Here is a 12,636-nt window from a genome sequence, read left to right on the forward strand (position 1 = left end):
TTGTCAGCCAAACCACAGAGGATATTTTTGGGTCTAGAAAATAGCCTGAAGAGCCCCGTGCTGTTTGCTTGATGAGATATTTGATGTTTCAGTGTGACTTTTGACTTCGAGGCATCAACACTCATTTGTCTCGTCACCCCAGTGAGTACCTTGGAGGCTCAGAATCCATATGCCCTTCCTGTGCTTGTTTCCTAAGAAGAATTGCAGTCTTACTTGAATTCCAAAATTCCTTCTCTAGCAAAGGTTGGGTTTGCTGGTAGTTCCCACAAAGAATGGGAACTACCATTCTTATCAAAAAGAATGGCAGGAATTTTTATCTGCTGTCCATCATGTGACAGCAAAGTGACCACAACTTTCCCCTGTGTTCTGGCACTCAACAGGCCCACCCTTATTCTCAGGAATCCAACACAAATTCAGGCATGGGAACAAGAGAAAGACAAGGAAAGCTTGACCACAAAAGAGGCTATTAACTTAATTCCATATGAAATTTAAAAGCCAGATTCCCAGAAACCTTCATGTTGACTAATCAGAAGCTCAGTTAAGACAAAAATCCTCCTCCCTCTCTCCTCACAAATGGGAAGGAAGATGACAAGTTTTAAATTCTCCCCCCACACACACTTGTTATCCTTATCTCCTTGGAGGCTCTAAGGCTGTCAAATGTAATCTTTGCAGTTGAATTTTATGGAGTATGTCCTTGAGTTCTGCAAAGATTAACTCAAAACTTTCTCATAGCTGCCTAGGCTGTATTATTGACTTGGTTTGTTCCTCATGACTAACAGTCAAGGGTCCTATATGTTTTCTCATACTCAGAAGCTAGAGAGAAAAGGGACTTCGTGAAATCAGTAGAGAAGGGATCAGGAGAGGGAAAGGGGAGGTATAGGGGGAATGAAAGAATAATTTATGCTATGTGCATAAATGACTGTATCATAATATTACTATGATGTATAATTATAATGCACCAATAAATTTTAAAAAATAAACCCTTAACTTGCTAGGCCATTATTTTAACTAAAGTACCAAACAGGGTCCAAAGAAAGCTCTAGCCAAAAGGCTCTCAACCCTGGCTGCACATTAGGAACTCCTGGAGTTTCAAAACAAAGTGTGGATGCCAGGTCCTACCCCAAAGCTAGTGAATCCAAATCTTGGAAAGTAATGTCATTATGTCAAAAAAAAAAAAAAAAAAAAACAGCCATGTGATCCTAATATGCAGGCAGGGTGCAGAACCTCTGCTTTAGACCCTCTGACTTGGCTGAAACATCACCCCCCCTTAACTTGAACAAATATGTGTGAAGGATGAGTTGGGATTACTTTCTCAGAAGATTTTTGTTTAATTGGATACACCATTATTCAGCAATATCAGTCTGTTTTTTATGCCAGACCAACAGTAGCTGGTTGGCCTTGAGCTAGATGATTTCTGGGCTTTGTGGCATTCTTACTTTTCTCCATGCAGTCTAGTCATAATGCTTTTTGATATGGAACCATTTCAATAAATGGATTTCCCTTCCCAAACCCTTGGTAAGGTCAAAACTCTCCACACTTTGCACACAAAACTTAGGACCATAGGTCAAAGTGACTTACTTCAATCTGCTGAATAAAAGACTCAATCAAATAATTATAACTCTAGTTTTGGTCTCGGAAAATCTGTATTTACTTATATTTAATAAGGTTGGAACAAAAGGTTTTCAATGAAGACTAAAGGATGGCCTTTTGGGGGAAAACACAACAATTTATCGATTGACCTAAGACTAGGCTGGGAAGCAAAATGGTTATTTTTCTTCCCTAAGAAGGTAATTTCTTACAATCTTCTGAACGCTTCCTAGAAATCCAAAAGAATAACAAAGCTTTGCAGTGAATGGTTGGGTTTTTTTCAAGAATAATCACTAGGACTTTTCTCTAAGCTTTTCCCCTCCAGCATAAAGGATGAGCAAAGGCTTTATACAGACCCAACCAAAGAGTAAACCAACCTAACCTACACAGAGAGAGAGAGAGAGAGAGAGAGAGAGAGAGAGAGAGAGAGGGAGGGAGGGAGGGAGGGGAAGGTGCACACCTGTAATCCCAGCTACTTAGAGGCTGAAGCAGGCGGATGACAAGCTGAGGTCTGGCCTGGGAAATTTAGCGAAACCCCATCTCAAAAAAAAAAAAAAAAAAAAGCCACCCCCCCCCCCCCAGTCTCATCTTCTAAGTTTATATGGTGTACTGGTCATTACTGAGATAACTATAAAACAAACACTGCTTGATGGTTCTGGGTCCAATCACATGGACAAAATTCCAACCTTCTGCTAAGTGTGGCAGCTGTTGTCTACAACTTGAACCCACAACCTTCTAGGGGCTGAAACATAAAAAAGCTTATTCTATGGCTGTGGGGTGCAGGTCTTCTGAAGTCCTTTGCTGGCCTAGTGACCCTGAGGTCTCAGGGGGTTAGGTACATTGTTTAGCTTTTAGCAGACTTACAAAATCCACAGATGACCATAAAATCATAATGTACTTTACTATGGAAAGGAGAGAGATGAATAAAATGCATTCAATTATCTTATATTAATCTATATGAAACTGCTATTTTGGATTTTGAAAAATAGTTGAAAATCATCAATCTCATGTGGCTCAACCTCATCAAATAAATTTTTCCTTACTTAAACAAATTACCAATTCAAACTCTGAAAGTTGTGAAGCTATGACCTATTTTAAAAATAACAATTACCATGGTGGCCCGTACCTATAGTCCTAACTACTGGGAGGTTGGGAGAGGAGGATCACTTGGGCCCAGGAGTTCAAGGCCAGCCTGGGCAAGAGAGAAATTAACCATGAAAAGTGTGAGTTAAGGGGCTGGGGTTGTGGCTCAGTGGTAGAGCTTGCCTAACATGCATGAGGCACTGGGTTCAATCCCTGACACCACATAAAATAAATAAATAAATAAATAAACAACAAAAAAAAAGATGTGAGTTAAGAAGGTTAAATGGCTGACTCATTATGGGTGTATGGTACTAAGACACTAATTTATTTGTCTACCATAGGAAGAAAAACACTCACATTTTGAAGACATTTGTTTTAGAAATTGATTTGCCAACAATGCTAGCACTAAAGCACAGAGATGAGTGGAGAAAAAAACTGTCCCAAGAGTTCTCTCAGTGTTTCACCTACCACAGGTGTGGGCAGGCAGAATATTTCACCCAGAAAGAACACAAATTGAAAACCCAAGTTTCAAACCACATCTACAAATTAAGCTGGTGCAATACTCTCTCCAGATATCCAGAAAATGATACTTGCTGTAAAGACACCTGATTCCTAATCCTATCTAAGATGAAACTTTCTATTGGGTTGAATAATGTTTACTCCGATTTCTCATGTGGCCACTGAATAGCATGCATACATCAGCTCAAAGTTTGGAATTTTACTGAGTCTTAAGATGTCTATCTTGTATTTTCTTTGCAGGTTTTATTTTCACATTGAGATCCCTTTCCCTCTGAATACTAGCCTATTGCCTGTTTGGGCTCTTGCTGCTTTTTCTTTCCCTGATAAAAGCATCCTACAAATTTTGGTGTTATCGCTAACTCTATGGTATATACCTCAGTCTTACTGATCATTTTCCAGATAGTGGGCTATCTGGTAGCCCTCAAAAGTTAAATGATTCTTGCAGTGATACCATGGTTTTCTAAACCCCTTCTGTCCTCAGATTAATTTAAAAACAACAGAATAACACAATTTGCCTTTGGTTTTAAACATCCCAGTAACTTCTTTATGAAGATTTTCAGAGAAGAAACTAGAATTCTTTTCCCCACACTGAAATGTTCATGGATATCATTTCTAATCTTCAGTCTAGAAGAAAACACAGGTTGCATAAAGTCAGGGATCCTGATAGGAGAATGCAGTCCTGTAGCCTTCAGTGCCAGGGCCTCCACTCAAATAGCTTTTTCTGTCCCGTTTAACACCAGCATCCCAGAATTCTTGGCGGGCCAATCTCAACTGCCTTCCTTCATGGTCTTTCTTCTAGCCTGTTCTCCCCTGACTTGATGTTCCTCAAGCCAGCTAGACTGGCACTGCTATGTGCTGAGATGAAGCTTCTCATGGGTAGAATCTCCAATACTTGCCCTGCCTTATTCAAAGAGCACAGGTGGATGAATTAAGAGACCATGAAAGCATGCTATTTTTGTGTTTGCTTAACTCTGAAACAGCGCACTACTATGTGAAAAAGTGGGAATAGGTCTGCTATCGTCTTGATTTAGAGACACTCTAGCTTCACCATCTGAGTCTCGGGTTAAATTTTAAGTGTTAAGATAGCTTCAAACCCCAACAAAATAGAAGCATTAGTTCAATCCAGTCAATGCCCCACCTCAAACAACACTGGGGCATGTAGCCATCCTCAACTCCAGGGGCCTACCCCAGCATATCAGGATTTCGGGGGACAGTCACGCATTTTCCTGCAGAGGAAACACAAGAGGGGTACCCCGGCTTGAAACCTTCTGGTCTCCCATTCCCAGGTCTCGCTCCAGCACTTCCTCAGAGCTGCTCTTTGTTCTCCGACCACCCTCAAGACTCGTGGAGGCTGTGTGGGAGCCTGAGGAGCCATTGGCAGTCACTGTGCTGTCTCCATAGGTCAAGGTGAGGTCACCCTCGGTCAGGATGAAATCAGAGTCTTCTTCTCTCAGTGGCTCTTGGTTCTGAAAGGCATAAATAACAACAATAACAATAAAAGTGGGACACTTATATCTTCCTGGGCAGGAGCCCTCCAATCCCAAGTCCTCATCAGCACCTTAGGGGTTATGAAAATTGCCTGCTTGTGCCTCTAGTGCAGTCATGGGATGGAAATTATGTAGTATTATTCAATGCAAAGCACTGATGTTGGACTTTGAACCAAGACTTTGAGCACCAGCAAGTAGTTTTCATTTCAAATGCCTGGTAGTCAGGATTAGTGGCAAAAGAAAGAAGGGAGACCAGCTCAATTTCAGCTTTTCAGCCCACAAAGACAGGAAGTTATGGGTAAGGTAACTGGGCAATCACTGGAAATAGGTTCCTGGGACTCTTTCTCTGGGTAGGTCTTTCAGGTGGGCCTACAGCCCTACACAAAGCATCCTAAACCCACTTTGTTTACATTTGAACTAGTCTTTGCCCTAGTTAGCAATTGAGTAGAGAGGACAAACCATGATTAGCATTTCCTCCATTTTCCCTCTGGTATTTCCACAAAAAAACCCTGATGGAAAGCCTGTCCTCAGGAGCATGAAGCAAATGATAAAGAGGAAGAGTACATTTTATTGAGCTTCTATAACACACTTGCCAGGAACTTCACATAAGCCCTCGTTTGATCCTTACCCCTCCTCTGTGAAGGGTGTAAACACCCTGATCAGAGTAGAAAACCTGAACTAGTGAATCAGTAAAATCTGCCTGAGGTTGTCCAGCTGACAGGAAGCAGAGTTAGAATTGATACTGCCTCTAGATTCATTTTTTCCACATAAAGGATGTGAAAAAAATCAGCTGTTCAGGAAAAGGACTAGAATAGTATCTCATGCTAAGCAATAGTTGTAGCAAAACAAACAAGGCTAAACAAGGCAGGCGTTAACAAAGTCATAGCCTCTTGAAAGTAACAAATGGTAGGGAGAGTGTCAGGAGACAGAGTAATGTCAGATAAAACCTTTCTCCCTCCAATGGGTTACACCAGCAAAACAAAGGGAGGGTCATGGCTCTGCTGTATTGAGGGTTGTCAAAGAATGCAACTTGGATGGCAAACACACCTGAAGTCCCATGTATCTCTCCTCTGTCTGGGATACCACCCTGGTCCATTGCCTGCCCCAAGTGCAACCTGGACATACTCCCATCTAGATGATAAACTACCAAAGGGCATTGACCTCTTTCCCTCTTCTTGGTGCCCTTCCTTAATGGAACTTATCTCATACGAGTTAAGTATCTGTGTATCTGAAATGTTCTGAACTCAGAAACTTTTTGGAGTGTTGACGTCATAGAAGTCTGATAGTTCTCAAATTTTGTTTCATCACAAAATTATTATAAATATTATCTAAAATTACTTTCAGGCCATACATACAAGGTATATATGAAACATAAATGAATTTTGTGTTTAGACTTGGTCTCATACCCAAGATATTTCATTACATATATGCAAATATTAAAAAATCTAAGTTCTGAGATCTAAAACACTTTTGGTCCTAAGTCTTTTGGTCAAGGGACACTCATCCTGTAGTAGGTGCTACATGAATGCTTGGTAAACACATTGAGCTAAGAGGATTCCTGGGTTGAGTCTTTCTCACTTCTCTCCCAGTGCATCTCCTGTGTATTTACTGGTGACAAGCACATGCTTGTTTTCTGCATTGTTTGTCAGTGATGTCAACTTACTTCTCCATACACAGTGCACAATGTGACTCCACATAACCCTGGGAGTGCTCTAGCATTTTTAACAGGCAAACACACAATTCCACTTCACTTGCTGCCTCAAATACCCACTGGAAGGAGGCAGGATAGAGATGCATGACAAAAAACAAATTCTGTACTCAGGCTGATATTTAGAGCACAGTTCTAAAACTTGCTCCAAACTCCCAAATTTCTTCCTCTGCCTTAGTGTTTAGAAAGCCCTGAAGTTCAATCTATCCTCCAATAGTTTTAACAACAAATGACATCATGTGCCCCATTTGGGTTTCCAGCTCCCAGGGAGTCCTCTTTCCTTGTCTTAGCACATCCCAGTTCTACTGTTCAGACATGTGCTAAGTAATGGTTTTGTCCATCTCTTCAACATATGTCTGTCAATGCTCTTTACTACCAGTTTTCAGGGAGACAGTTCTGATACATACTTTACTGTTTCAAGGTTTAAAGCCAAAAAGGGATAGAGAGGAATACAGATCAACTACATGTGAGGGTAATTCTACAAATGAAGGAAAGCCCACATAGCACCCTGGACATGAACTTCAGTGTGGCCTGATTATTCTTATAGAGGAACACAGGGACAAAATTCACTGGTGGGAGAAAATAAGACCAGATACTGACCCATTCCATTTATGACACCCACCAGCCCAGATAGTACCAAAGGAAAAGTCATTCAGAAACAAAGACATCTTGAGACCCAGATGGAGAGTGACTCCTATATCAAAGCTGAAGGAGGGCTGGGGATGTGGCTCAGTGGTAGAGCACTTGCCTAGCACCTGTGAGGCACTGGGTTCAATCCTCAGCATCACATAAAATTAAATAAATAAAATAAAAGTATTGTGTGCATCTACAACTAAAAACATTAAAAAAAAAAAAAAAAGCTTAACGAGTGTCACATAAAGCTGATGAAACCAACCCACTCCCTGGAATTCTAGGTGATAGGATCGGTGGAATTTTAGGAAGCTGAAGGTGTATATCATTATATAACTAGTTGTCTAGTAAAGGCTGCTATAAAAATGCAGTGAAATAACCCTAAAAACAAGTGTGTTGTAGGAATTTGTACACTGAAAATAACAATAGGTCTCTTTTGTAAATATTTATTTTTTAGTTTTAAGTGGACACAACATCTTTATTTTACATTTATGTGGTGCTGAGGATCAAACTCAGTGCCTCAAGCATGCTAGGCGAGCACCTACCACCGAGCCCCTACCACCGAGCCCCAACCATAGGTCTCTTCAAAAGTGGAAGAACACTGTTTTCTTGGTGGATAACAAACCTAAGTAGTCTGGAGTTTGTAGAAATAATGAACATCCTACATACCTCCAAATAAACTTAACCAAGTATAAAACACCCTAGGTGATTGGTGAGAACCACATAACAAGTATCAAAACAGCCACAAGAACTCTGAGTGGGAGACTCTCACCCAGCACTACACTCCACAGGGAGCCCCTCTGCCTCTCTCAACTTTGGTTTCCTCAACTGCTAACTGTGAAAAGATCCTTTTCTCCCATTCACTCAGCAGCAGTCCTCATTGTATCTGGAGCTGGCTGAGACCCTAGGCAGGACCCTAGCACAAAAGGCCAGCAGCAGCATTGTTCCTGGTAGCCCAAGTCAACCCATCTTAAGTTGGCTGTGACAAGTCCAGAGCCCAAACATTACTCCGGGAAGCAAACCTTGAGTAGTCTCTTGAACTGGTGAGAGAAGCACTTTAAAGGTACATAACTGTAAATGACATCATGTGCCCCATTTGGCTGAGTTTATGCTGAGTCCAAACTAGTACTGATATCCCTTATCTATGAACAAGGGAATAGTTAGTAAACTTTTGATTAGAAAATATTTTAAAGGTATAATTAGTTGGAGCTTCATTAGTGGAAGATGCAATGGTGGCACGTCAGCACACTTTGTCTCAGTGATGACATGCCTTCAAGTAGCCACAATTCCACTTTAAACAGAGGTCCAAAATAAGCAAACCATTTAGCCTTCAAAATTAACATGACCTTTCTTATACACAGTAGTGCTGGATAAGAAATTTAAAAACTAACTTTTTAATCTGTTGGTTTGAGTCCTTCTGATACAAAATAACACTAGCACTATTGTTTAGGCTGATAGATATTATATTAAAAAGTTACCATTATTGTTAAAAACCACTTTACAAAGCAAGAACAATTCTGGGAAAATGATAATCTCACCATTTTACTGAAGGTGTTTTTTTGTGCTTGTTTGTCAGTACTGGGAACAAATTCAGGGCCTCATACATGCTAGGCACATGCTCTACCACTGAGCTACAGTATCCCTAGCCTCACTATCCATTATTTTCTAATCTGAAAACAGTTTATCACATGTGGCACATGATTTATTATTATTATTATTATTATTATCATTAATTTTATTTATTTATTTTAGTATTGGAAATTTAACCCAGGGGTATTTTACCACTGATTACATCCCCAGCCTTTTCAAAAATTTTGAGACAGGGTCTCACTAAGTTGCTTAGGGCCTCACCAAGTTGCTGAGGCTGGTCTTGGATTTATGATACCCCCACCTCAGCTTCCCAAGCTGCTGGGATTACAGGCATGTGCCATTGTGCCTGGCGGATTTTCATTTTTATATGGGGAGGTCCTGAGGATGCTGGAGGGCTCAACTGTCTTTAAGAGAAGGAGACATTCATGAATGCTGTTCTCACATTTGGTGAAAATTCAAAGAAAAGGTCAGGGTAGAACTGCATTCTCACCAGGCAGAACCTGCTTCCCCAAGGAGGCAGCTCAGCTGGCTTTGAAGGTGTAGAGTTCTGTCATTTGGCCTTTTCAACAGTTGCTTTCCTCTGAAGGGGGTAAGCAGAGGCCCTGGAGGCTTTGGGATGACAGCTACACAGAACTACTGTGCTCACTGACTGCACAGTAGCAGTGGGTTACAATACTTGGTAACTTGGCAGTTGTAATCCTGGTAAAAGATTTCTCTTATTACTGTGCAAAGAATATAACCATATGCAAATTTGCCATTTCTAATCATCTTATTATACAAGGAAAATGTGAGGCTATAGAGGTACGAGTGTGATTGGTTTCTTCTTCCTAGGTAAGAGGCTTCCCTGGCAGAGTGAGCAGGAACACCATACTGACATACTGTACTTACATCATACACCTGGGGACTAGTCAGACATCGGGCCAGCAAACCACACCAGGCGGGAAGAGTGGTGGTTAGAGGGGGACCGCTGTGTGTGAGGATGGGCTTCAAGTAACTTTAAGAAGAGAATTAAGGATAAATGGTTGCAAAGGAAACACAATGCACAACAAAATTTGTTTAAAAATCCCCAAAAGTAAACTGTCCTACATTCTACCCACAAAAAGTTTTCTTTCTCTCCTTTTTATCAGTACAACACAGGAAATACTTGTACCTGCAACAGTATGAAATGAGCTATACTTCATCAGGCTTAAATGGTAACTAGTAACTTAAATGGTAACTAGTAACTCACAGGTTGGTGATTTTCAATTGTCAATTAAAAAGAATATTTGATTGATTAGAACACACTTCTGACTTTATTTTAGTTCGAATTAGCATTTCAGATTTTGACACACAACCCACTCAAATCTTGGAAAAAGGAGATAGTGTCCCTGGGGAGCAGGTACTGCAGAGTCTCCTCTGCCCTTGTTCTCTGTAAGTATCCACTCTAACTACAGGGCATACAGTGGAGATGTTTGAGTTGGGCAGGACCTCAAAGGCAACCTGGAGGTACTATAAAAGAGAAAACTGGGACTTGGCATGGTGAAATTATTTCAGTAAGGTTATTTAGACAATAAACCTTCCAACTTCCCATTATAGGGAACCAGCCACTTTTCTCCCAGACTCTTAACACAGGGCTTCTTTACCTTGACACTATTGATATTTGGGACTAGGTCATTCTTTGTTGTGGCAGGAAGTTGAGCAGCTTCTCTGTTACCCACTAGATGCCAGCAGCATCTTTATTCCCCTCCCCAAGTTATGACAATAACTTTGTTTCCAAAAATTGCCAAATGTCCCACAGGAGGCAAATACAGGCTCTGTCAAGACCACTGCTGTAACATAAAGGTCAATTGATGTGCAGAGAGCTCAGGGGTCATCAGTTAATGACTATCTGTGAGGCCAAATACATAGCCCTATATTGGAAGCACCAAGAAACACTTGCCCCATTATGAAAGAGGCCCATTATAAGATCTGTATCCTAAGCAATGTGGAAAAGTTGGACTCTCATATGGCCACCACAGGGATGGACAAGAGACTTTAATGGAAGACAAGAAGATGTCCCAGTGGTCTGTGCCTAAGAGAACAGGCTGTTCAGTGCACCCCCAATTCTTGCCTTCATTTAGAGCAGCACACATGGAAGAAGCTTTCTCCAAGGAGGAAATGGAAGAGGAACACAGAGGTATGCTTCTAGTTGGGAATTACTTAATGAAGAAGGATGGACATGAGGGCTCTGCTGGAGCTCTTTACAGACAAAATGAGCTGTCTTTTGGCTGCTGTCCTTTAATCCCAGTCCTGGGGACAAGTGCAGGATAGGAGGAGCTCACTCAGTTTGGGAATAGCCCCTACAGGTCTATCAGTTTTCTCCTGTATGACTCAGAAGATGACAGGGGCTCTGATCTGTACAATGATGAAAAGTCAAGAGTCAAGGTGGGGGGGCTGGGGTTCTGGCTCAGTGGTAGAGTGCTTGCCTAGCATGTGTGAGGCACTGAGTTTGATTCTCAGCACTGCATATAAATGAATGAATAAAATAAAGGTCCATTAATAACTAAAAGTATGTATACAATAATTTTTAAAAAAGAGTCAAGGGGCAGCCAGTAAGCCCCACTTCCCCAATCCAGAAGGCCTAAAACAACTTCCTTAAAAAGATTAGTATATAAATATACATACTTTAAAATACTCAACTGTTGGAAGGGGAAAAAAATAACATTAAACTTCTCTTTCCTGCACTAGTTGATCTGGTAACTGTCATTAAATCTTTATAAATAATACATTTTTCCTATTTCTTGATTTATAAGCTATAGTCTGAAGCTTTAAGTCCTTCCTATGAAGAATGATAAATTTAAGTCATTAATACTCCTTGTCTCTTCTTTCCAATTTCTATTATAATTAATTTTACACTGAAGATATGCTTTCTCTTTTATAACTAATACATAAATTCTCTATTTTTTTCTATAGAATAAATGTAAGTGTTAGAAACCAATAAAGCAACATTTGTAATAATATTACAGGGCCAGGGATGTAGCTCAGTTGTAGAGCACTTATCTAACATGCATAAGATGCTGGGTTCCATCTCTGGCACATACAAAAAATGCAATAATGTCACTGTATGAATATTATTCACTGTATAACCAAGCAGAGTGGTTATAGTAACATAAAGTGAAAAATAATAATTTGTCATCTAAACTTTTTCAAAAGAGAACTCTAGAGTGTGTTGCTAAATAAAGAATTTTTCTCCAACATTGTCCCATTTTGGGGGCTATTTTTTGTCTGATCCATAAGTTATTTTTCTTATATGTTATAGGGTCTAGATGGTAATAAACTTTCTGAATTCTTGCACATCTGGAAACTACACTCCTTATTCTCTCAGTTGTGATTGAGAGTTTAGGAGTACAATTGTAGGTTTAGACTTTTCATCATAGAACTTTGAAGACATCGTTCAACGGTCTTCTAATATTCAATGAGAAGTCTCTGGTTCTTGCCCTTTGGAGTTTGCCTATCTTTTCTCTTTGAAAGCCTTAAAAGTTCTATCTTTTCCTTTTGTTGTTATGAAATCCCCCCAGAATATGTCCATCCTACTCACACTCTTGGTGAGCTCTTATACTTAGAGACAAGTATATTCCTTAGTAATGGGAATTTTTCTTCTATTATTCCTTTGGTATATCTTTTCCTCCATTGTCACCATCTTTCCCTTTCAGATCCTAAGTGATCTGGACCATCTGTGTCTAAACTTCACATCCTGACACTCTTCTCTTAACATATTTCTGACTTTCTGTTCTAATTCTTCAAGTTTTTTTTCCCTCAACTTTATCGTCCAAATCAACAATTCAGTCTTCACCACACTCAAGTTGTAATGATTAAATTTCTATTGTTAATTTCAGAAATTTTAATTTCCAAGAACTTCTTATTTGATTTACTCAATTTTTTAATAATCTACTCTTACAATAATGAGCCTAAGGCCACCAAAGAAGAAAATGTGAACACCCAAGGCTTTAAGTTGGGACCCTACACAAAAGGCAAAGAGAAAATATCTAACCCTCAGAGAACTCAAGCCCAGCT

General features: G+C 40.1%; 1 protein-coding gene across 1 annotated transcript in view; it reads right to left on the bottom strand.

The window, feature by feature from the left end:
• Positions 1-3,705: 3,705 nt before the first annotated feature.
• Positions 3,706-12,636, bottom strand: part of Slc9a7 (solute carrier family 9 member A7) — a 137,041-nt gene continuing 128,110 nt past the window's right edge. The window contains exons 16-17 of the mRNA XM_027927284.2: positions 9,493-9,598; positions 3,706-4,655 (exon numbers count right to left, since the gene is read on the bottom strand). Coding sequence (XP_027783085.1) covers positions 4,404-4,655; positions 9,493-9,598 — 358 coding nt within the window. The 3' untranslated portion in view covers positions 3,706-4,403. The remainder of the gene's footprint in view (positions 4,656-9,492; positions 9,599-12,636) is intronic.

This window comes from Marmota flaviventris, chromosome X (assembly GCF_047511675.1).
Source record: "Marmota flaviventris isolate mMarFla1 chromosome X, mMarFla1.hap1, whole genome shotgun sequence".
NCBI lineage: Eukaryota > Metazoa > Chordata > Mammalia > Rodentia > Sciuridae > Marmota > Marmota flaviventris.